Consider the following 24423-nt stretch of genomic DNA (forward strand, 5'->3'; position numbering starts at 1 on the left):
TGAAAAACAAATACAGCGTATATAGATGAGTATAAGGTATGCGTACGGTTTTGACATTACCTGCGATTGGGCAAAATTCAGGCCTAGTTTGTCACTCGTACTCAATCCGCTGATCATTGAAAGAAAGATCGATGATTCATTCTCGGGGGCTAATCGATGCCTTGAAACGGTGACTGTAGGATTGGCAGAACTTCGCGGCGGCGATAACGACGTATATCTATACCTATACGTACATAGATACCCACCTCGTCACTTTGCCAAATTATATAAATCACGAAACGAGCTTCGCGTCTCTCTTCGACGAGGGATTCCCGCGGGTGGCACTCGAGGTGCTTAATCCTCCCGGAGGTCTGGGGATCGAAGGGAGGAGGTTCGGCATAAGCGCCGACTCCTCGAAGACTTCTCGCTACTTCTGTATGTATACGTGTATACGTGTATTATACGCCATCTTCCGCCGCAGTTACTTTATCTTAAGTACCGGTTAATTAATTCGCGTGTACCGTTAATTACAGTAAGTGCGCGTATTTAGCTGCCAGCTATAGCGTACGTGAAGATGTATATACGAGGATGCTTCGAGGCACGCTTACGTTACTTTGGACTTTCGAAGAGGGTTGCGAAAAGGTGTGGCTTCGGTGTATTTTCACGGTTCAACGTAATTGGAAGCCTTATACAATTTCTATTCCGCGCTGTTATTGCATACCTATAATAATGTGTACTCGCACCGGCTATTTCTCGTTGGAAAATCGTAAACGCGAACGCAAAGCTGCGAGAAAAGTGACGCTTATAGATCACAGGAAATAAAACGAAGCAAATCCGGCAACGGTGCATGATACAATTAATTAATATCCGCTCTTTTCCCTCTAGTACCATGATATCTTCTAAATTAAAAAGTAATAATTTTATTTTGCATCTTGTCAATTAGGTAAGACCGGGGCAAGGTGAAAAATAAACGAGCATGAAAAAACGACAGATTAGATTTCTCTTCTCAAAAATCAGAACCTTGCGTTGAGAATTAACGAGCAACGGGCAATGAGAAAATTCGACCATTTTACCTCTATAAAGTCAAACCATGCGGTGTAAAAAAACATGCATACAATATGCATAAATCTGCATAAATTTGCGACCGCAAAGACGTCTTGCGAGTTCTATACCCATCCCCATCGGACCAAACCGCAACCTGCGAATTGGCTAGAATATACGCCCAAGTCTAGACACTGTGAAATGTAATACAGGCGACCCTCCCGCAGGCAGCGAACCGTCTCGACTTTTAATCGCTTCAAAGCACTTTGAAATTGGCCGCACCGCGAGCTTAATATCTGTCTCCAGCATGCGCGGTGTATAATATTCAATTCAATGCAGAGTGTAAGAAGTGGTCGCAATAAATTTTCCGCCGCTGGAACGTCGACGGGTCCTCGTCGCTCCAGTTCCTCGCTTATGTAGACGACGTACGTATAAACGCCGGCTAGGCCACCCCCCCGGGGGTTAAGCGGAACCCCGAACGAAGCAATCGCGCCCGGAGTCCGGGTCGGGGTTAATTCGATTACCGGGAGCGCGGTCGTCGGAATCAGAGGAGACAGACGGATTCGGCTGCCCCCTCGACCCCGCCTTCGCCCATATGCCGGGCGACGCGTTACGATGAATAAGAAATCAAACCCCCCGGCACCACGCGATGCCAGAATTTTCCATTCAACTCTTCCGCGCGAGTATATTAGGCCGCGATTGCAGGTCATTCTTATCTGCTTGAACAGTTGGTCAAGTGTTGTAGGAAAAATCGACCGATCGGCTTTGAAACTAAATCTCGATATGAAATTTATATCGTTGATGGAAAAAAGATCAGGTTCATGGACGTTTAGCTGACCCCCGCGTTCACTTTGAAATGAAAATGTCGACTCGAAATGCCTTTGTTTGAGTAAAGAAACACTTTCTGGACGATTTTTAGATGTTTTTTTTTTGGACACGTTTCAGAATTTGAGTTTTTTTTTTTTTTTTGTAGGTACGAGATTTGCGTTTATCTCGCAATGTGAGAATAATTCTACAAAATAGTGACCATCGATTTTTCGGAAAATTTTACACTTGTTTCATGTAGGGGACGAACGAGCAAAGTGGGCACCACTGAAAATTTTTCGTAATTTTTCGAAACTGAGAAACGATCTAAATTTCATTAGTTGCTTGCTAACATGAAATCAGCTATAGATTTTGAAAACTTAGGGAGAGACAGGTAAAATCGAATTCCGTAAAAACGTCTAATTTTCATTATTTACTTGCCTTATAGCAATTAAATCAATTACATGTTTTGACAAATTGGAACGCGCAATATTAGGCCCCCAAAAAACTGAAGCTCCAAGTCAAGATTCCAATCGTTGAATCTTTTAATTCTAACTTAAAACAGATAGCCTGGCTCTTGCGAACTCAGTTGAAATGGGCCTCTTCTTTAAATTTCTCATGCTTTTCCAAAGCTGATAAGCACAGTCAGTTGAGTGGCCTTGGCAATTTGAAAATACCAAATTGAGAATGTATTGAAAGAAATAAGGAAGCGAGGGGCTAAATTCAGGGGACTTTTCATGCAATGGCGTTTAACACTCGGCATCGGTCAGATTATCGTTTTTCGGTAAAAATTTGTAGATTCATGGATTCAAACCTCTATTTGAAGCGTTAATTTCTTAGGGTGCGTACTTTGTCCGCCCCTCCTCTCATACTTGACAATTATTTAATATGCAGTATATCTCGGGAGAATCTTGAAAAATGTAAATCAACATTGTACACTATAGTGTAAAAAAAAGCGAACGGGTTAAGTCAATCTGATGTCGGCTAAGTTTCATCAAAATCGGTCCACCTTTCTCCCAGTTTCCTTATATACTGTTGGCCGCTGAAAAAAGTCAATTTTAATTGCAAATATACTGCAACTTAGGAGCAGCTTAACCGATTCAGATCAAAATCCAATCAGTTCTAAGCTCGTTAAGAATTATCGATTCGATTCAGACCAAAATCATAAAAATCTGTTCACTCATTATCTAGATATTCGCATCGGGCTAAAAATTGATTTCAGATCTGCAGGCGTGGAAACATCGACTAGACAAGTGAAAACTCAGCCTTTCATTTTCGGGGTGATTATAATTCTCTGAAGCCATCGGAAAACCAGAAAGTTGAAAGAAAAAACAAAGGAAAAGAATAAATTATGGAGCAAAAGAATTAGAGCCTGAAGCACGGTGGAAGGACGGTGAAATTCGCTCGAGGAATACCAGATTAAAACCATACACGAGAAGAGCGACGCGATACCGACGCTTTGCGAGTGTCTTAAATCATGATCCGACCCTCGGTCCGATCGTGCATTAGTAACACTTTATGTGTTTCGAGGATACTTTTTCAAAAACTAACCCCTAAGGCAATAAATATGAACGGTACTTCGCGATACTGACCAACGCGCTGACCATGTGTAGTAGGTGGTATGAAAGGTAGTGTGAGGGTATAAGGCGCGTCGCAAAGTGCTCTCTAGCGAAATTTTCCCCGAGCCCCAAAAATCCTCTCGATCTCTAAATCTTCATCCCTACCAAACTCTCTCATCTCTCCCGCTGCGTCAGTTTCTCTACACACGTGCGTATGTAAACAGATATACATATAATATATATATATATATATATATATATATATATATATATATATATATGCATGATACAAGACGCGTTACACATACCTATATTCGTGAATTTTTTCGCTACCGCTTTTTCTCTCCACGCGTTGTACGAGTTTCATATTCGCCTACAGCTATAAACATTACTTTGGTACAGGTATACACCTCCGGCAGAGTCGAGCAAATTGCTTTTTGATTCGCGCTTAATCGCGAGAGAAGTTACAGGCGGACCCCCGTCAGCAAAGCAATGCGCGGCAGTTCGGGACGAAGGGCGTATCTAACTACCGCGGGACGCAACTCTCGACGACGCGCGACGTATTAAACCATAAATTACGTACTACAGCTCTGCACGGATGCCGGATGCTGAAACTCAAACCCCTGGTCTACCGCAGGTACCAACATCAGCACGGAAGGTGCATCCTTGGCTGTCGTCGCGATGCTTCCATACTAGATTCTCCACACATGGTCATTTTCGATTATAGGTACCCCTGGTCTAATGACACGTGTGGAAATACTGGTTGAACAACTATAAATATCGAGACGATAGAAAATGTAGTACAAATATTATACAAGCAGTCCTGCGTAATTCAAATGCCAAATTTATACTGTAGGTATGCATACATCAACTTGAGGCTTAACTGTGAATATAAGAATTTTCAATTGCAAGTACAATCTCAATTTATCCAAGACGCGTCATATTAGTTAATAGATCTGGATACGGTACAAATATTTGATTATACCGAGCAAATGGATTATCCTCAAACATTTATCTTTACTGTACAAAGAACGATTTAATGAATTGTTATGAATTTATCGTAGATTCTGTATTACGCCACGAATTATCAGCTGTCTCTATTAGAAAGTGTATCACGAATATATTGAAAACTATCTGTAAAGTGTAATCATACGAGCCTAATATATGTATAAGTTAATCGGAGAACTACACTACATTACAATAATCATGGGTTTCTCCTTCACAGAGTACGATTGCAAGAGGAAAGGCCACAGCCCTAGATATTGTTTTTCCTCTCCAAATTCAATCGACGCCCTCAAAGTCACACCCCGAGTCTCACCCTTATATACGTATAACATCATGCGCAGCCCCGCGGAAGAAATTCGGAGACGAACGATTCTGCAATCCATGCAGGACCGAAGCAAGACACGCGTGCAGTTATATTCTTTACCGAACTGTGCGAACAAGAGAGACAACCTTCCTTTTATTTTTGGTCACAGGAATATAATCACCGTAACTGCGTATAATTGTACATTTTAGCGCTTTATCTCAAAAAACAAATCACGTATTTTGATAACCGTATGTCGGATTTCGACTCGATCCTTGAGCGGAAATTATTACATAGCTATTACGTAGTATGTGCAGAATTGGAATTGAGGGATTTTCCTACGTTTACACCGCAATCTAATTCGCACAAAGTTCATCTTGCTTCGCATCGTGTCATCTTTATCAGCATTCAGCATCAGCAAAAAAATCGACGAAAGGACACCGCTGAATCCACAGAACCCGCATAAATTGACTCCCAGTCGAATTGGCTAGATTTTTGAGTATGTTACAGTACATACATCCATCCGGTCGAAAGTTCTCTTTGATACAAGTCCGAAAAATGATTAGTTTCCGAGATACAAGCTTCGGACCAAAATTTGGTGACCAAATTTTTTGATATCCATGGATTTCTTCAAAGCTTCAAGGGGACTCGAAATCAAACAAATGACTCAAAAACTGCACGGTTGATTCTCAAAGATAGGCAGGAAGCTGTGATTCATTCCATTCACGAACTCGCTGGTTTACCGAAAGGATGTGCAACGTCGGATCTCGCGCGAATAACGAGACCCTCCGACTCTTGCAACAATCGACTTGTCCGATTTCTCCCGCGTCTGCGGAGTCTCTGCGAATCATTTGTGCACTTTTTGTGTGATACGCTCGATTTCAAGTCCCCCTTAAAGCTTTGTAATTCGTAAAAATCGCGCAATCCATAGATATAATAAAATCCATAAACCCCCCTTCCGAAACCTGTACCTCGAAAACTCCTGATTTCCGGAACAAGAGTCCACGAGTACTTTTCAGATCGGTAGGATACGTATGCCATACCCAATTCGACCGGGAGCCAATTTCCGTAAGGATTCTGCGCGGTCCAAACGAAAACAGGCAACAATGAAGCAGTAATCTGAGTTACTAAACCATACAAGTACGTGCGAAGTCGCCTACCCTTGGCAGACTCATCTTGTCCAGATCGGGCGTGATGCTGTCTGAGGGGCGGCGGTCCTTGTTCGGTTCTCGGGGCTTCGAGCCCGCTTGTGACGTCTGGACTCTGGCAGCGGTCCGAAGTGCAGGTCACCGAGGAGGGCGAGGGCAAGGGCGAAGTTTGCGGCGGCGGCGGCGGCGAGGGGCTGCAGCCAAGGAGCTTCCTCACGGACAGTTTCAGCTCCGGCGTCTTCGGGGGGCCGCTTCTCGCGCTCTCCGGCTTCTCCCTTAGCTTCGTCCCGACGGAGAGATCCTCCGGCTGCAGTCTGCCGTCAGGCGACGGTGGCTCGTCCTCGGGGGCCGCCTCGCCGTGGCAAACCTCCTCCGACGACTCTCTGGACCTCGCGTCTCCATCTGCGCAACGTCCAACTATCTCGTCATCATACCGCAGTCACCACGGCCGATATTTTCGTGATTAGTTACGTCGACGAGACTTATTCAGGTTTCACGTATTCGTTGCTTCGTACATAAAAACATATATTATCATGCATGGCGATCGTTTCGAGATAATCATTTTTCGCTGTTTTACTGTGACTGATTTTTAATCTGTAGTAATTGAAATTTTCCGGTACGAAGGTACGTTTTGGAGATTGTGGAATTGGCTGGACAACAGCTTTGTTTACAGATATACTATTCGAGAACAGGCTTACTTTTTTTAACGAAAATTTCGTTGCCTTGTGTAAATTTTAAAATTTATACACCGACCATTGTATGTATACCTAAGCTGTGACTATGTGACCCAAAAAATTAATTGAATTACGCACGCGAAGCAAAAAGATTTCAGTCTTTTTTATGAAAAAGTTTGATACCACGTGGAATGAAATTTTTTGTGATTGCGCAATGCAGATTTACACGGTGAAATCTTTTTTTGAAGACTGCAAAATTATTTTCAAATTATTCTTTGGAAATATGCAGGTCTCAAGACGCTGCGTCGAATAATTCAAGAGCCAAAAAACGCATACGTTACGCTTGTTGTGTCGTATAAGACATATCGCAGTTAAGTTGAAAATATGTCGCAACAAAGGTTCAACAAAATTCAAATTAACCTAAGCACGTTAATTAAATGTATGATATTTCCATAAAAGTCCCTGTAATTTAGAAGATTTTAAGACACCGGATTTCAATTATAAATTATACCTTGTCAATAACAACTTCAGTGAAAATAAAACCATCATCGTTATCCAAAATATAACTCTGACATTTTACGGACGAGTCCTTTACAAATGATGTGAGATTTTATTCACCAAAATCAGGAAAGCAATATGAATCTTTAGGGAAATAATGGTGGAGTTAAGTATATGCGATGTCTCTGATGTTAATACAATATACATATACGGTGTTTAGAGGTAAATTTCAATGTTTTTTTTAATGTTTTCCTGTATCACGGGGATTTCTTTTAGATAGCCAAGACTTTGGATAGTTTCAGTGACACTTTTTAAAGCTGCTGTTTAATTAACATGCCTTTGTTTCAACACTATTCTGACTCGAGTGTCGGTATTATACGTCCCATAATCCCTATATATATATATATATATATATATATATATATATATATACCAATTAGCTCTGATTCGTCAATAATTACGATATTATACTAACGAACTGTAACTTGCAGCGATCGGGGCGGGATTGAAATTCTGAATTTAAAAAGTTCCGTAAGCGCCAAATTCCAAATTTTTTGGTGTTGAAACTTGTAAATTAAAGAAATCAAAGTTTCGAATTGTCCGAAACCCGACGCTCAAACTTCCGAAAGGGGACGACCCGGTAAGTCAAATTTCCGAAAGTGCGAAAATGAGAAAGTTTACAAATCTGAAACATCGAAATGCCGAATGATCAAAAATTTTCAGCCTCGGTGAAATTTCACCATTTTGATGTATCTTTGTTTTGAATTTTCGAAATTCTTACGTTCGGAGTCCTGGTAATTCTGATTTTCGGTTTTTCTTATAAATTCCACCCACTCGTTGAGTAAACTTCGCCGTGTGAGTAAACTTTAACTTTCGTAATTTGACTCCATCGAAAATTTATTTTTTCTCCATCGGAATTTTACGTTATTACGTGACTTTGCTCGATCGTAACTTGAATTTCCTGAATCTCGCATTTCGGAACTTCGAGCGGTCTCGTTTCCGACAATTCGAAACATCGTCGTTTCTTCAAGGTTCAATTTCTTTACACTTCAATATCTCGGAACTCTTTTCGAATCCAAAACTTCAACCCCGCCCCCAGCGATCGTACATTTTACAAGTTATCGCGATACGGGGATCTGTATGTATAGTTTCGTCACGTACTGCAGGTGGTCGCACTTTCCGTCGAGCCGAGGAGATGGGCAACGCTGAGGGTAATCGCAGCGGCCGCGGCGTCGCAGACGTCGAGCCTGCAGCCGCGTCTCTCCTGCAGCGAGGACGTATCCCTGGAGCCGTTCGGGTCGGCGTTCCGCTGCACCTTTACTCCATTCGCGTTTCCGGTTCCGTTCGCGCTCGCGGCAGCGGTATCGGTATCGAAGCTTTTCGAGACAAACTGGGTGAGCTGCTCCATCCTCGGGGAGTTACTCGCGTCCGCGAGGAGTCCGCGAGGCGCCGGAGGGCGCCGGGAGGCGCGGAGCGTCGCGACGCCGAGTGCCGCGGCGGCCGCCATCGAGACGCCAGCCAATCGGCCGACCGGAGGCGGGATTTCCCGACTCGAACCGCCCCCGCAGCCGACAGGCTCATTAGCATTTCGCCCGTTTCTCACCCCTGCAGTCCGGATTCCGCCCCCGCTTTTCACCCCGAACCTCTGCCTCCAGCTGCCATGCACCGCCGGATATACCCAACGCTTTGTGTGCACAACCCCGCCCTCCGTTTGCAGACGCAACGCAAACGCGACTCGCTTCCTTCGGCGTGCATCCATACCTATACCTATATCTACGTAACTTACAGACGCGTTAATGGTATAAGGTATATACACGTACCTACGCCTTGCCGTTTCGTCATGCGGATATTAAATGCGAATGTATTAGTTGCGCGGATTTACACACAAATTTATCGAATTGCAATCCCCGGCCACTGAGTCGTCGACGTTATTTCCATCAATCTGTGCCGCCTGCTTGTGGAATCTGCGACAGACTTCACATTTCTCTATCCAATTGATATGCAAGATCGTACGATAGACGTATCGTTGAATTCTTGTTGTACAATCAAGTATACGTACCTATACCGTGCTGGGATTATAACCCACATTTGCGTATGTGAAAATATTGTTTCCAATCATTGTCACTCTCGCTGTGCAAAGATCTTTTTTATCATTTATTTAAATAAGCAACCGCGAAGGAGATGGATAAATTATCATTCAAGTACCGAAATGAAACTATTATATATAAATGCGCTATAACATTTTCACGCGGATTTACGCTGAATGACTCGTATTATGGGTCTTACACCGCGTGTACAAATTTGTCTGTACAACAATCTTAATTACAAGTAAATTTGCCACAGGCCAGCCAGAACATAAATGCACACTTAAACCCGCGAATCCGTGCGATATTTACAGTATGTATAATCAAGGTCCGGATAATTGTGTATTCAAAATTACAAAATATGTACGCATAATGTAGACTTGAAAAACTAATTATACATGGACAAAAATATGGATAATAGAAACTCCATTTTCTGCCTCCAAATATCAAATTTTTTTCTTTACGTATAAAACCTAATAAGGAATGAAAATTATTGAAATAAAATAAAATAAAAAATATGTATTTACATATTAATCCGGGCCCTAATTGTTATGTACATAATATCGTGTCACCAGCGAAGCGCAGGTCTCCAACTAATTGCTTACCGGGGCGAGGGGAAGGATTATGCGTGACAGAAATATATGTATCACAGGTATCCTTATACATAGATATACCCGAACGGTACGGCAGGTCTCTGAATATATATATATATATATATATATATATATATATATATATATGTATATATATATGTATGTATCTTAAACACACCCATTGCGATCGTAGGCGGAAATCCGTGCCCCAGCGGGCAGCACGCAGGAACCGACCCGAGCAATGTTTGGCCTTCCCTCCGTTTGTACGCCGCCGAAAACCCCTCTACCAGCAATATTTAAATGGGATTGCGTTTGGGAGTGTAATTGCTCGGGCAAACATTCGACGCCCCGTGTCGAGGGTTCCGGGAGGATGGGACCACCTGACGGGGGTGGGAAAGCAGGGGAGGGTAACGTATGCCGACCTAGGCGTGTGCAGAGACGAACTCGGCTGCCTGTGTGCTTTCCGGAAATATATGCCCTCGATACACGCGTTCATAATACCTGTACACCTTCGAAGCACGGATTTTTACATGCCTGTGCATCGCATAGGTATTATGTAGAAAAGCCAGAGGATTTGTACAAAAAGTGGTTAGATTTTCACTTGTACTGTATATATACACTTATAGGTATGTGGTATATGTGTAAGCGATTTGATTAGATTTCGTCAAAATTATACACTGCGTAACGTAATTATTCTGATTACGTACAATTTCGGCCAAATGTTGCATTACACGTATGTGGTACGCAGGTATGTATAACACGAGAGTAGAATGTAGGCGCGACTTGGTACAGAGGTATAAACGACACACCTGTGTGTAATATACATATGTAGGTGTCCGCATGTACATGCTTACGCGTAGACCAGTATCACTGTAGGTACAAGTACGGAGAGGCTGCATGGCACAGGGTTCGTAGGTGTGTATCTCTGGTTATACCTCGTTCGAGACGCAGTCATGGAAGGCAGACGGAGCCAATCAGGGCGGAATGCGATTACCTTAACGAGAAATCCGATTACTTATTCATTCTCCTAACTGGAAATCAGTTTAACTAATCGTTTAATTCGGTTGCGGGGCGAGCTGCCGAAGCAGGGAAATACTCTCATCCCTCTTTTCCACCCCTCATCGCACGCATTTACGTTGTGCAAAGTGCACTATACATCTATACAAGTATGAAACAACTGCGTAGGTATGTCTTGTTACACGTACCTACACGCACACCGCACGCAGTGTGCATCTCGAATATCCTTCTCTATCCTATACACGTAGATCTGCAACGAAACGGGGTTTCCTGGCTGTCCCCCCCTCCCCCCCTCCCCAGCCATTTCCCTCCCTCGTCGGCATCCCCACCCAGCTCTTGCCGTCGCTTCCCCAAGGCCTCATTCAATTCAATTACGTAATGAATTGTCGTGTCTTGAGTAAACACCCTTCCTCACGGCTCACCGCGATTCGCGAGCGTCGAGGACCGCCGGGGTTGCAACCCCCGGTCCCCCCCCCTGCCCCCGATTATATATGCTTCGGATTTTCAGCTCTCACTGCGGAAAGAAGTCCATGTGTGGAATAGTATAGTTAGGCGACAGTCAATTGTTGTCGCATTGTATTCGTATGAAATCACAGATTACAATATACGGAGTTCCAACTATAATATCAGGTATGATTATTTTTTTTTTAAAGAAAATAACAACCTTGCGATAGATATAATGAAATAATAAAATATATGCAGAGGGTGTAATTGTACCGAAATGTGGAATACTTGCTAACTAAGAGTGACAAGTAATAATCGATTTTAATCCCCGATTAATCGAATATAATCGATTATTCTTCAAACTCAATTACTTTTCTTTAATTATGCCATTAATCGATTCATTTTTACCGATTCAACCGTGTTGCGTTCGATTGTTTCTTCGGACTCGATTAGTCGATGCATCGATTATTTTTACCGCTAAATCGTCCTTTTGTTTCAATTAAAAATGATCGCCCACCAAGGCATCGCCGCGTGGTAATCATCGCGTAATGTTACCTGTTCGACGTGGAATCAAAATTTTTCATCAGATTTTACCAAGTTTCAAACTTATACCCTTGCTCAAGCGTGCCGCAGCCGTCGGACATTCGTCTTTCTCTTCCTCGATCCTATCCTGCGCCCCCCGTCACCCAGTGGGAAACTTTATAGGGGTCTCGCGATGCCACGTTCCTTTCCAACGCCCCGCAACATCCGGTCTTAAGGTTAAAGCATTTTCAAACCCCGTATAAATTACGCTCACACTTATAGGTAGCGCGTGTTTGTATCCTTGTACAACTTTTTAAACTATAAACATTTTCGTCCGCAAAATACCTTGGCACACGTTTCCGTGTCAGTTTCACAAAAATTCATCAATGCCTTCGTACCTTTAGTCAACGAGGTCAACTTCAGAATTCTACATAGATTTTTCAATTTGACTGTTCGTGAAAATGTGTTACAATTCTGGTCCACAAACACTGTATCTACGGTTAATTTTTCGTCATCAGCGTCATAATTAGGTGACGTTGACTTACAAATTGTCTGAAAAATCGTTATAGCAGCCTGGAAAAAACGGATTTGGTTATTCGTTAATTTGTTTAAAAAAAAGTTCAACGAACTCTTTACGTCCCTTGTATGAATAACGCAGGAATATCGCCACAACCGGAAGTCGAATCTATGCTCTAAAAACCGTGGAAACGTGCATCAATACCAGCCCTGCTGGTCTGGAATCCGTCGGAAATTCAGCACACGTGCAGCCGCTGGCTTAGAGCATCCGGGACCAGAGATACGTCGGGATCCAGGTCCGCGATCAGCACGACTCGTGGAGTGCCGCGGGAAATGCGGTGAGTCGGTGCCGCAGCGGCCGCAGCCATCGGACGGTTCCTCTTCGAAATGCCTCGAGGAAGGCTACGGGCGACCTTTGAAGCCGGTGCGTCGGCCTTTCCTTAACTTCTGCAAGCGGTTGGTCCGCGTCAAGGAGAAGCCAAGCAACTGTCCGCCCTGCCCTGCAGCCTCGTCCTCGCCGCAGGAAAGTTTCTGGGATTACTTGTTCAAGTTCGACGAAAGACCAACGCCTCCGCCATCGGCGTGTCGCGTGGCCCATCGGCATCGGGAGGCGTGCAGAAGAACCGATCCTAGGCTCTGCGATCCCCGCTACACCAGGACGCCGGGTGATGTCCTCATCTTCACCGAGTCGTCACGGCCCTGCACGAGAAGCTCGTCTCCGACGGAACCCGAGCCTCGGCCTCCGCCTTCTTTCCCATCTCCGAGGACGGTTGCCCTGAAGAAGTTCGCCGAGGCGAACTTCCGAGGCACTCCAGGAAATGAGGCTGGTACGCGATGCAGAACTCGGCCACGTCCTTGCTCGCTTCCCTTCGCCGAGTGTCGACCCCACCGGCGATCTCGAAAGCCGTTTTTCTGCCACCTCGGTGTCCACAAAGTCCACGTGGCTCTGCCCGTCTCCACCGATCGTGGAACCTGCGGTGGTCGATCCGTTGGCGAAATTATCGCCGAAGCCACCGTGCCCAAGGCTAAACCATCCTCCATATTTCAAACCACTTCCCGTCACCCTTCAGACGTTGACTTATCTGACCGTTCCCGAGTTACGAGAATCCAACAGCTAACGAACGCCAGGTACTCTAAGGTGCCAAAAAACTGACATCAGCATTGACTGAGAAAAAGCGATTATACGCCACATGGCGAATAAATTTTTTAAAAACTATAAATCGTGAGTTGATTTCATTCGCATGTCGAGTGACAAAGTTTTTTTATTCTTTCTTGGATTAAATATATTGGTGGTTGTTGAAAGCAATTGTCGTAGTGCAAGTTACCACGTTCTATCAGAGAATAGGAAATATTTACTCTCAAGGATTTGATCTTGTTTGGTAGGATACGATTATACTCAATGCAACTATGTATGTTACTTTTATGACTTCAAATTTAGTTTCGTTTTATCATCATCATCAAAATTCAAGGACATTTTTTTCATAATTGATAACAATAAAGCCTCGTCACGCAAATACGACGTGTTAAACAGTTTCTTGGCTTATCACCCGGTTGTGATAAGGATAGGAATCCGTCCTATCGATTATCACAGTGACTTACTCTAGCTAATTTGACGTGGTGTACAGTCTAAATTCTAGATGGGAGAAGCGGTCAGAGGTTGACGTCAGCCCCTGCGAATAAGAGGTTGATTGAGTACGTGTTGTTTGAGTCGGGTCAAATGTTTCGAAATCCAATCCGCGATAATCATTGAAACCAGAATCAACCACTGATCTCTGATCAGGTGACTATGTCGGTCAATGCCAGCACTGCTGGTGACTTACCGACTGAGTGTTCCTGCGGATATCGAGCGCAGAGTCGGTAATTTGCTTTGCGTAAACTGGATAGTAGCACCAAGCAGAGAGAAACCTGTAGCACCACTGCTCAGCGATACAAGAGCGGTAAGACTGGTGTCATCTCTAACGGTTCTAGTCGTTGGTAGAACTGGCAATCTGATCTATGATTGTCCTGGGTGACAGCTAACGCCTGGTGGAGCAGTACTAGGGAGCAATGGCTGTTTATAGGTTATGTAGACCTGCCGTCGTAGTGCTTGTGTCGTGAGTGCGTATGATGGGCTGCGAGGGGGTCAAATGTCTCGTAAAGGAGTCGCACTCGGTGGCAGTAAGTCGAAGAAGATACCACGGATATTTCAACATCGTCGAAGCACGAGTCCAACGCGATTTCCAGGCTCCTCAACGAACGTCGTCGCCGTCGAACAAGTATCCGATGACGTACACACTGTCGAATATGAGTCTGCCCCATCCGAATACCAGAAAAAAGCAACCAAAAAGAAAACAAAGCTCGCCAAGGCAAGCAGCATGGACAAGTCTAGTGTCAGCGTCGCCAAACCGTCGACCACCAACAACAACTTCTATGCAGAATGTCACACTGAGGATGCAGAGACTGTAGCTAGTATTGAAAAATGGCTAAAAACTCGAACCGAGTCAATATCTAGCATGGACTTGGACGTGATCAAGTCAGAAGTTGAGGAAGCATCCGGCAACGATCATCGTTATCTCACTGATGAGATGTCGCACGCTTTCCTAGATAAAGATCAGGATGTTCTTTCGATGGACATAGATTTGTCCGACAAGAAATTGGTCCTGGGCTATGATCCTGTGTTGCAGGACCTGCGCAGTGATAAGCTTCTTGAAACATGCGAAAAGGATGAGTTTATCCTGCCTGCCTTTCAACTTGACCATCTAGAGCCCCTCACTCTAACTCCTGACGACATGATGGTAGCAGGGGAGGTTTTACCCTCTGCCAATATTCAACCTGTGTTGAGCAACCCTGGAATCTGTCTTAGTACAACAACCATGTCAACCCAAGAATTAATCTACGGTAAAAGTCAATGTGATAAAGACTCACATCAAAAGAATCGGGGGAAAAGTACGAGTTGTTCAGATGCCGAGACAAGTTCATTGAAGCAAGTTGTAAATGTCTATCTTGAGGGGCTGGGACATGTGAGTGTCGAGACGAGTTCTGTAGAAACATTAGGAAATACTTTGAGCGAGGCAGACGAGTGCAGCGAAATGAAAATGAAATTAAAACCGAAACTGAAGCCCAGGATCATAAAAAAGCGGAGTAAACCTTCCCTTAAGAGTGACAGCAATTCATCATTCAGGGTTTTGAGAACAGAGGAACAGCCCAGAACAAGTGAAGGCATAATGGCTGTGGTAGCAATATCAACAGACAAGATATCAAACATGACGCAGATAGTAATCAACACTGGCAAAGAGGAACAAATATATCAAGGCAAAACTTCTGAGCTGATCGAGGCTACGGGCAGTTTTCCACAGTTGTCCAGGATACAGAATTCGTGCCAGGAAAATCATGTCTCTGATCTCATCTCCGACGGATCTAATACCAATGAAAACGATCTTGTGATATCCAATGCCTTGGAGGAACTCGGCATCACTGATGATACCCTTGAGTCCATTTCGTCAACTGAGCATGGAAAGATGTGGGTCTGCCCTAAAGAAGATTGCAGAAGACACTTCAACAGACTTTATGCCCTAAAAGGCCATGTCTTGTCTCACTACGGGGTCAGGCCATTTAAGGTATTTTAGAATTCATGTATTTGCATATTATGATTTTTATGTATCTACTTTATTATGATGTTTTTTCATCTAACAGATACCGCTCTGTTGAAACTAACGGAGATGGATTTTTTCTGTAAAAACTTCGAAAATTCCAAACAGATTGGTTTTAGCTTGTATAAGCAAACGTCACAGTATTTTCTGATATCTGACCACGTATCTTTCATGCCTTGCTTACAGTGCGACTTCAAAGGATGCGCATGGGCATTTTATTCAGAGTTCAAGTTGAAGCGGCACAAGGAAACACACCTGAAGCGTAAGGACTATATTTGCGAGGTGGACAATTGCGGAAGGAGGTTCACAACTGTTTACAACTTACTGACACACAAAAAGCTGCATAATCGGCCCAGCAAGGTATTTTGTCAGGTTCCAAATTGTCAGGAAAGGTTCCAAACCAAACGAGCATTGGAGCTTCATATGAAGTCCCACGACCAGAGCCATGCGCCATACGTTTGCAAGCAAGAAGGCTGTGGAAAAAGATTTTACACAAGCAACGCACTCACCAGCCATCAGCGATGTCACAGTTATAAAGAAATTGACATAAAATGCTCGTGGCCTGGCTGTGGCAAGCTTTTCGACAAGCCATGCAGACTGAAAGCACACATTAGATCACATACTGGGTATAAGCCATATCCGTGTACCTTCCAAGGCTGCAACTGGGCCTTTTCATCGTCGAGTAAACTTAAGCGGCATCAAAAAAAGCACACCAACGAGAGGAAGTTTATATGCGACGTTTCATCATGCGGAAAGGCATTCATGAGATCCGAACATCTCAAGGAACACAGACTAACCCATAAAGATGGCAGATGCTTTCAGTGCCATATGTGTGACGCTAAATTCTCAGCTAAAAGCAGTCTCTATGTTCACATCAAGAAGCACCAGACCCAGGACGTCGTTTCATCTTTGCAAAATACAATGCTTATTGATCAGCAAGTATATGCGGTGGAAAACGAGGCTAATGAAACGAGTTTGAACGAAGGTTATATAACGAATATCGAAAGTTCTGATATTATTGAGACACAGGAAAACTCACATAGCCTCGACCTTGATCTGGATCTTGATCCCATCATCGTCGATACTCCCCTGACAGGCGCAGGTCAGTGTGCATCGAGGAATAATGGAGTCGCAAGTAACGACGGGAGCCATCAGGACAGAATAGGTTACTTCTGCTCGATGGAAAACTGCTCGAAGGCATATGCGGCAAAATCAGCACTCAGAGCACATATGAACAGGATTCATGGAATAAAGAATGGAGAACAGAAAGTTTTGCAAATCCCCGATGAAGAGGAATGTGCGGCAGCAACATCCAGTGTAGATTATGTGACATACGCTACTTCGCAGTCAATATCTAACGATCATATGATAATGATTCCTCCCCACGAAGCCTTGGTGGTTAGCTCGCCAGAGCTGGAATCTCCTACGTTTAATTCTATGCTGAAATTATCTGAATCTAATTGTCAAGACTCGGCACAGTCTATTGAAGAACCAGCAGATGAGCAACATGACATGATCAATGAGAATCACGAAGGGTCGGCAAGAACCGATTTGACCTACAGCGACTTTATCAGATTCAAAGCTAACAGCACGATTTTTAACTCCGTTGTTGGTGCTACCGACGTTGTTCTTGGGGCCGGTGGACTTGTGGAGGGTCTGCTTCTTCCTGATGACTTGCCCTCTGTCTATTACCAAGACGACATTGCGGGTACCGAGTGTCAGGTGTTGCTGCTGGATTCAGGACCTCCTGAGAGCACCATAAATCTTCGCGATCTCGAATGAGGGCTTTGAAAAAACAATGGGAGGCAAGGAAGACAGAATGAATTTGTGAATACCACCGAATGCGTTAATTATACATACATATAATGATAATGGAGATGATCATGTCCGATCATTGATTGATCCTATAGACTGGGAAATCGACTTGTTCTCTTGGGTTTAGATCGGTATACTCACAGAATCTGCTGAATCAGATCTGATCACCAAGAGAACATGTTATTTTATTAATAAAAATTGTTGATATTTTTTCACAAAGTATGAAACTTTATTTCTTTACCAGTTCACAGGTTTTATATTCAAACCTTTCGTAACTATGATATTCCATATATCTATACTTTGCACAATGGAATACTCAAAGGTAATATTATGACATTGTCTTATACGGACAAAAGTACAATATTTATGAAGCTTATAGTTGATACCAAGACATTTTTCATTTTTATTTTCGTCTTTTTCTTTTTTCTCATCTCGAAAACATATCTCAGCAGCAAGTCACGCAATTGAACCTTGATCTCACTTTTTTAATGATCTTTTTGCATAGTTCACGAAAAAATAATCTAGTTATTTTTTCTTTTTCCAATTGGACAAAAATTATAAGTTATATGTTGGATTGAAAACAGCAAAATTTTGACGTCACGCGCGCTATGATATGTCCCTGTACAGCAAAAACGCTAAAATTCAATTGCCTGTAACATTCGCGACTGTAATTTTTAGCAAAAAACTAAAAAAATCCATGACCATTTGAACCTGCTCCACGAAATACAATGATAAATTTTAGGCTAAATGCTATAATTATACAGCTTTAATTTACGGCCGACACTGCTCGTTTCATTCACTCTTCAGTATTTATACATACCTATACTATAACGGCAATTGAACCCCAAGTAACGAATTGGAAACGGTATTTGAACGATAGATGTGAAATTAATTCATGCACATGTACAGCCAAAAGATTTTAGATTTCGAGACAACCACTAAGATTTATGAAAAAACTAAATACTACAAACTTGAAATATTAATTGAAATTTGGAAACAATGCATATAGTGATAAGGAATGGTACTTTATTTGTTATACCTAACTAAAAATATCCTAACAAAGCTATATCTAAACGATATATTGCTCAGGAAGTATACCTACGTACAAAAAAAAATGATTAAGATTTAACGGTTTGAATTTAAAAAGATAGATTCATCTCGATAACGGGCGAGCAAATTTTCCTCCAGAGAATTCGCAGAAGAATATATATGTGTGTATATATGTGTGTGTGTGTGTGTGTGTGTGTGTGTGTGTGTGTGTATATAATCATGTTTAGTCGAATTCCGGTCAATATTATAATTAATTTATTTGGTTAGGAAACCACATATTTTCGACGTTTCGGTCGGGCCCCGCCGACTATCTTCAGGAAAATTGACAACCAGTGCCTGATTAGGTGTTATCAGTACGGCATTTTTCCGAAAAAAATCTACTTCGCTGGTCGCATCACATATATATATACATATATATATGTTGAATGTTCTACAATTGCATATTTTTTCATTATAAATATGTAATATAATATTTACGTATACTTAGCGTAATCATATTTATATGGAACGTATACCAATAGAAATAAGGAACAATGAAATACTGCGCTAAATAATTTTTTCAAATAAAATTAAAAAAAAAAACATAATAAATTAATTGCGAGCAAGCGATTATGTCAAAGTATTTCCGTGTAAGTATCTACACGGAACTGTATGTATATATATATATATTTAGCGCATGTATCGCAAATAGAAAAATCTCAAAATCGTAAAGCTGTGACAAACTATAGTTACACTCTCAGTAGTCGAGTTGGACAATTACCAGCTAGTTTATAGCCAGACGGTGTCCATTTATAAGTCTGTGTATGTATCGTTTGATGAGGGTAAATCCACAGATATCTATACCTATACTAAAGTGCTGCGCATCCAACTTATTACACGAATTTATATTCGTGTAATAACACTTTACGTAACACTATAATCTAGTATGTAGCAACCATTTCCGAAACTGGCATTTTTAACACAAACTCGTACTACTTAATATACACCACAAAATAAGTATACGGAACGACGTCCTTATAGGCTTAATTGGTGTCATCTTTGCATCGGACGTGGCACAAAGTTAAGGCCGTAAATTAAGCGTTGGCGATCTCTTAATTGCCGAGATTCCAACAGGCATAACACGAAGAGCAGAGTACATTATATGTATCACGTAACGCTACATGCGAATCCAAGAGAATTGAGCACTTAGGCGCACGTACGTTCAATAACATGCTTATAATGTATAATACTGAAAAAGTTGAGCTAATTATTTGTCGCGTCGAACGAACGATTCGTCGATCAAACCACAAGTTCGATAGACTTCGTCGCGGGTAACGCGAACTCCATCTTCGCTGCAGTCTGTGATATCGTCGCAGTCGCCATGGTCCCAACGGCTTTGGCCCTAACGTATACTCTGAGCCTTGCCAAGGAACAGAGAATACAGTGAACTATAACGAGGAAGGCGAAACCGCCCAAACAGACAAGGGTTGTCCGACCAGGCTGCTCCCAGTCAAGTATCTTGTAAATGTAATGGTAACCGTGCTTGTCGAGGCCACCTGCAAGGTAGTAGAATATTGTGAAGATAACGTAGAGGACGACGCAGGCCAGGGCCCACCAGACATGCTCGAACCTCAGCGGCACCCCAACGACCAAGAGGTCGACTAGCATCAGAATGGTGTTGAACAGGTGGAGCATGAAGTTGAGAGGATCCTTGGCGTGGATTCTTGGGTCGTATATTGCCCCCCAGTAGGTAATCGTCACGCAGATGGCAAGTGAGGATGTAACGGTGTAGAGGACCCAGTACATTCGCTCAATTTTTCCCAGCGTTAAAGCGTCCACGTCAAAGCTCGATCGGCGCTCCTGGTTCCGTCTTCTCGAGACTAGGATGGCGCCAAGGAATGCCTGACTTACGCCCAGCACCAGATCCCAGTGCGTCAGGTAAATTGGCCAGGTTTCCTTCCTGGCTTCCGGATGTCGGCTTCCTATGTCGAAGAGCGAGCAGACGATTATCCCAATCCAACAACCAAAGACGAACCAACGGTACAGGAAGTACCAGAGACTCACATGTCCCTGCCACTGTGGCTCCGAAAACACACGCGGTGCCGGCGGCTCCGCAGGACTCCACAATTTCCGTCTTATCTCCTGCCATCGGAACTTTTTCACCATCACGCGGCTCCCTGTTAAGAAAAACATCGTGTTTCAAGACTTGAGTATTTTACGCCCTGCGTATCAATTGCCGGAGAGAATTACCAAATAACTGATATTGAAATTTTATTTCGGTAAAATGTTTTGACAGTGAGATCAAATTGAATCGAGCTATTAGATTAACATTCATAACTAATCATTTGCTTTTTTCAAACTATTTTTCGACAGTCGATGAGTAATGCAAGAAATGTTGAAGTATTTGTAAATAAATACACTATTTCTTCAGTTAGGATAACATTTTTGTCAATCAGGAAAACTATCACGCCGATAGCAACAGTAGAATTCAATCTCCCGCGTGATTGCGACTATACTTATACTCCTTACAAAAGATGCGCGGTGAAATGATCATCGCTAGTCGTTTCACGGGAAGCCGAAGCCCCCCGAACGTAGGAACCGTCATGCGTGCACCGCGTCCCTTTGATCCCCGCAAAAGACTTGACCGTCACCAAGGAGCTCAAAAGCTGGTATAGGGAAGTCGAAAGCAGTCCGAAATTACAGATCTGACCAATGCCGCAACGTAGTCACGCGGTAGAGACTAACGAGGAAAATATGGCGCTCAGGCGCTTTGATGTCTCCATGATACGACGCATGCGCAACGCCTCGACGTCCGCCACATGTTCATTGTGAATTTAAAAGAAGCAGTCGGCGTGTACGTGCGGATTTCAATTTTTCCTCAACGGATATTCACAGCTACGCGCAGCCAAATGGCGATAACGTTGAATATACTTGAATACTACCAGAATTTTCGAGCTGCGCGACTTTTCCTCGCAGTTATATTATCGAAATTAGATCATGTTGAAGTTAGTAACGTTACCATAACTATTCGTGCAGAGGAAGAACCGTTAGTCCGCGATTTTGGAACTGTTCGAAATTCAGTAAACCGTGATAAAACAAAACATACTCATATTTGCAATCTACGTTACTTCAAAATCATTGTAAAAAATAAGAAAATAATGATTTTCTTCCCAACGTTTCCCTACGATGATGTTACTAACTTCAATCTCGTGAAATTAGCAGATGATATTGTATTACGTCTGCGGTGGAATATCTCGCCAATTTTTGGTCAAGGTTGGCTGGGCGCATTTCAAATCCTTATATTTAGAGCGTTCCAATTAAAAGTGTAGTTCCGCGAAAGCAATGTAGAAATTACGATCGGCAGAGGATGAATCGTGCCGCGTTTGTTATATTAGTTATATACCAACGCGTGCTTGATCCCGAAGAAGCAACGTGCTTCTTGAAGTCTGAACTCATTAACCCGGGCCGGTCTTCCCTGGTTGAGTTCACACGACGTGTGGCACCGAAGGTCGTGACCGGTCGATTGCCTGATTAGTCAATACCGGTTCCACGTTAATTCATTGCGATCATTTGTTCCTATTATTCTCGGTGTGGCACTATTGCTATTGGGCTATTTCGACTCGAGCGGATTGTTCGTTACGCGTATGGATACGTGATTCCAATGGATGGGTACTTGCAAGAATCAAGGGGAGGACGCAGAGATCGAAATTTGTGTCCCCCTCTGATCGTTCACGTTCCGCAATTGCTGCCGATGGCAGTTTCAGACTGTAATTGCAATTTGCGTTTGTTACATAACACGTATTCTCTTCTTTCAAATCTTTCCCAGAATTCGAAGTACTCGGTTTAAGCGTGTCTTATAACAAAAGGAAATCTTGCTCTCTAACGCTGAATTCTGCACTCACTTTTTACCTGTGTAAAAGTATGGATAAAAGTAATACGCAAACTAATATATCAGGCACACGAACGTACAATACTACCATGCATATTGTAAGCGTAAGTTTATCAGATTGTTTTACAAGATTCTACGCGCTCTTTACCTACTGTTACGCGATATAAATTCGGGAACCTTGACTTTGAGTTTGAATAACCTTATGCAACGACGAGACAAAATTAGATCACAGTATAAATCGTCGCGCGAAGTCAAGCTTTTAGCATTCATGGAGAATATCTCGATTATCAAATTTACGGAATAACAGTTGAAGTTTTGCGCTTTTAGCTCATCCGCAGATTATGAGGGTCTAAAGTTATTGGCTTTGTAATACAATTTCCCTTGATATGAGAATTTCCGTTTCAAATATGTCTCTGACTTGTCTGATTTTCAAACTATCGTTTATGACCTTTAATAACATCGGAGAAAAAAGACACACGTACGACACATGTCTACACGTTAATTTGTTACAATTGTTTTATTAAGCACACATAAGAACCAACGACATTTACACGATTCTGAATCGACTCAACTTTCCGGTTTCTTCTCACACGGTATTACGTATGATGCAATTATGAAAATCACAGATCATGAATTACGCGCTTGTATAATTACACCGCACAATTAATACTATAAAAACACTGTATACTATGTTATAGTAACCGTTTCACTCTGCAGACCTGATCGAGACGAATGATAAGTGGCAGGTTTTTCTATTATTAGAGATAATCGTCAGTGACAAATATGTATGAAATCGTGATGGAAAAAATGTTTACGGATACGCCACACAGAGGACGATTCGGAATTGAGGTATAACGATGGAAAACAAATTTAATCCAATGCTCGCGGTGAAATGTACGAAAACCAAAATAAATCAGATTCGTATACGATACAGTCTGTATTCACTTTCTCGGTCAGTTTGAGGTGTCTACCAGAATTTTTTTCCAGTCGAAATCACTGTTTTCCGTGATTTTCCATGCATGGTATAATTTTCCCCCACTTTTGTTAAACCAGGTCTCGAAAATACTGGCTTTAAAAACGCAGACACCTTTGCACGTGAACGGCTTTTCCAAACCCTGTTGTAATCTACCTTTCTCACTCTCCGGCTGATCTCTACGCGGTACCTGTTCCTCATTTTATTTATTTATTTATTTTTTCTTATTGTGGTTTGCGTAATCGCAATTGATACCGGGGGTAGAAGAACTGAAGAAGGACCACCACACCTGACAATGAGCGACGAGCACGTGAACCAATCAAGCCGTGGATCGGTGAGCCTGCAGATCCGCGAAGGTGAGACGAACCGGCGAACAAGACGGTCGACGTGGGACTAGCGAGTACAGCGTGAGTACTCAACTACTGATGCAACTTGTCCCTGGGGCTAGAAGCGGTCGTGTATATCAACGTCTCCTAAACTGCGCCCAGGGCGGGTGGCAATAACGCGCGCTAAAATCAATATCAATCAAAATTGCCCTCGGTCACGGCTAGTTGCCGGTATACTTGCACACCACGATCAACCCACTTGTCCGTTGTTATCTACATCCATCATAGTTTCGGCGAGCCAGTCGCCGACGTATCTCTGTGATCACTGCCAATGACCGGCGCGTATTGCTTATACTTGATATCACATCATTGGGAAGCCTTTTAAACGATATAAACGAGACATTCTAGGTGCTTTCGGAGCCTCAACTAATTGCCTATTCATAATAAAATCACTCGTTTCTTCACTGAAGATTATAAAAATATTCTGGTATTATCAAGGATTCAATATTCGGTACAATAACCATGTAACTTGTATCTGAGTCAATTGTTGGTTTGTGGACATAGAAAAATGTGTACA

At 42.8% G+C, this 24423-nt stretch overlaps 4 protein-coding genes and 1 long non-coding RNA gene across 5 annotated transcripts in view; 2 read left to right on the forward strand and 3 right to left on the reverse strand.

Moving 5' to 3' along the window:
• The window catches only part of LOC124296664 (transportin-1), a 25753-nt gene extending 21126 nt beyond the window's left edge, over window positions 1–4627 (forward strand). The window contains exon 15 of the mRNA XM_046746877.1: window positions 4609–4627. The gene's annotated coding sequence lies outside the window, so the exon portion shown is untranslated. The remainder of the gene's footprint in view (window positions 1–4608) is intronic.
• Window positions 1–8768, reverse strand: part of LOC124310322 (homeobox protein Hox-B3a-like) — an 11903-nt gene extending 3135 nt beyond the window's left edge. Inside the window, exons 1-2 of the mRNA XM_046774133.1 lie at window positions 8171–8768; window positions 5850–6239 (exon numbers count right to left, since the gene is read on the reverse strand). Of these exons, the coding sequence (XP_046630089.1) occupies window positions 5850–6239; window positions 8171–8768 (988 nt within the window). The remainder of the gene's footprint in view (window positions 1–5849; window positions 6240–8170) is intronic.
• A 2555-nt stretch (window positions 8769–11323) lies between these two features.
• Window positions 11324–14111, reverse strand: LOC124297180 (uncharacterized). Its single transcript, XR_006906545.1, has 3 exons — window positions 14006–14111; window positions 13785–13855; window positions 11324–13318 (listed from the first exon to the last, which is right to left on the reverse strand). It is a non-coding gene; the product is annotated as an uncharacterized LOC124297180 (long non-coding RNA).
• LOC124297166 (uncharacterized) lies at window positions 14044–18571 on the forward strand. The gene is made up of 2 exons (XM_046747890.1): window positions 14044–15781; window positions 16001–18571. The coding sequence occupies exons 1-2, from the start codon at window positions 14312–14314 to the stop codon at window positions 17594–17596; spliced, it is 3066 nt and encodes a 1021-aa protein (XP_046603846.1). The 5' UTR covers window positions 14044–14311; the 3' UTR covers window positions 17597–18571.
• Window positions 18572–19335: 764 nt separating this feature from the next.
• LOC124297173 (protein rolling stone-like) lies at window positions 19336–23926 on the reverse strand. Its single transcript, XM_046747903.1, has 2 exons — window positions 23810–23926; window positions 19336–20835 (listed from the first exon to the last, which is right to left on the reverse strand). The coding sequence occupies exon 2, from the start codon at window positions 20822–20824 to the stop codon at window positions 19958–19960; it is 867 nt and encodes a 288-aa protein (XP_046603859.1). The 5' UTR covers window positions 20825–20835; window positions 23810–23926; the 3' UTR covers window positions 19336–19957.
• Window positions 23927–24423: the final 497 nt, after the last annotated feature.

Source organism: Neodiprion virginianus, chromosome 1, assembly GCF_021901495.1.
Source record: "Neodiprion virginianus isolate iyNeoVirg1 chromosome 1, iyNeoVirg1.1, whole genome shotgun sequence".
NCBI classification, from domain to species: domain Eukaryota; kingdom Metazoa; phylum Arthropoda; class Insecta; order Hymenoptera; family Diprionidae; genus Neodiprion; species Neodiprion virginianus.

Bases quoted from the DNA above. Each gene is read 5' to 3' on its own strand.
- LOC124297173 (XM_046747903.1), bottom strand. From the start codon at position 20,824: ATGGTGAAAAAGTTCCGATGGCAGGAGATAAGACGGAAATTGTGGAGT.
- LOC124297166 (XM_046747890.1), top strand. From the start codon at position 14,312: ATGTCTCGTAAAGGAGTCGCACTCGGTGGCAGTAAGTCGAAGAAGATA. The intron at 15,782-16,000 runs GTATTTTAGAAT...CCTTGCTTACAG, and splicing joins ACGGGGTCAGGCCATTTAAG to TGCGACTTCAAAGGATGCGC.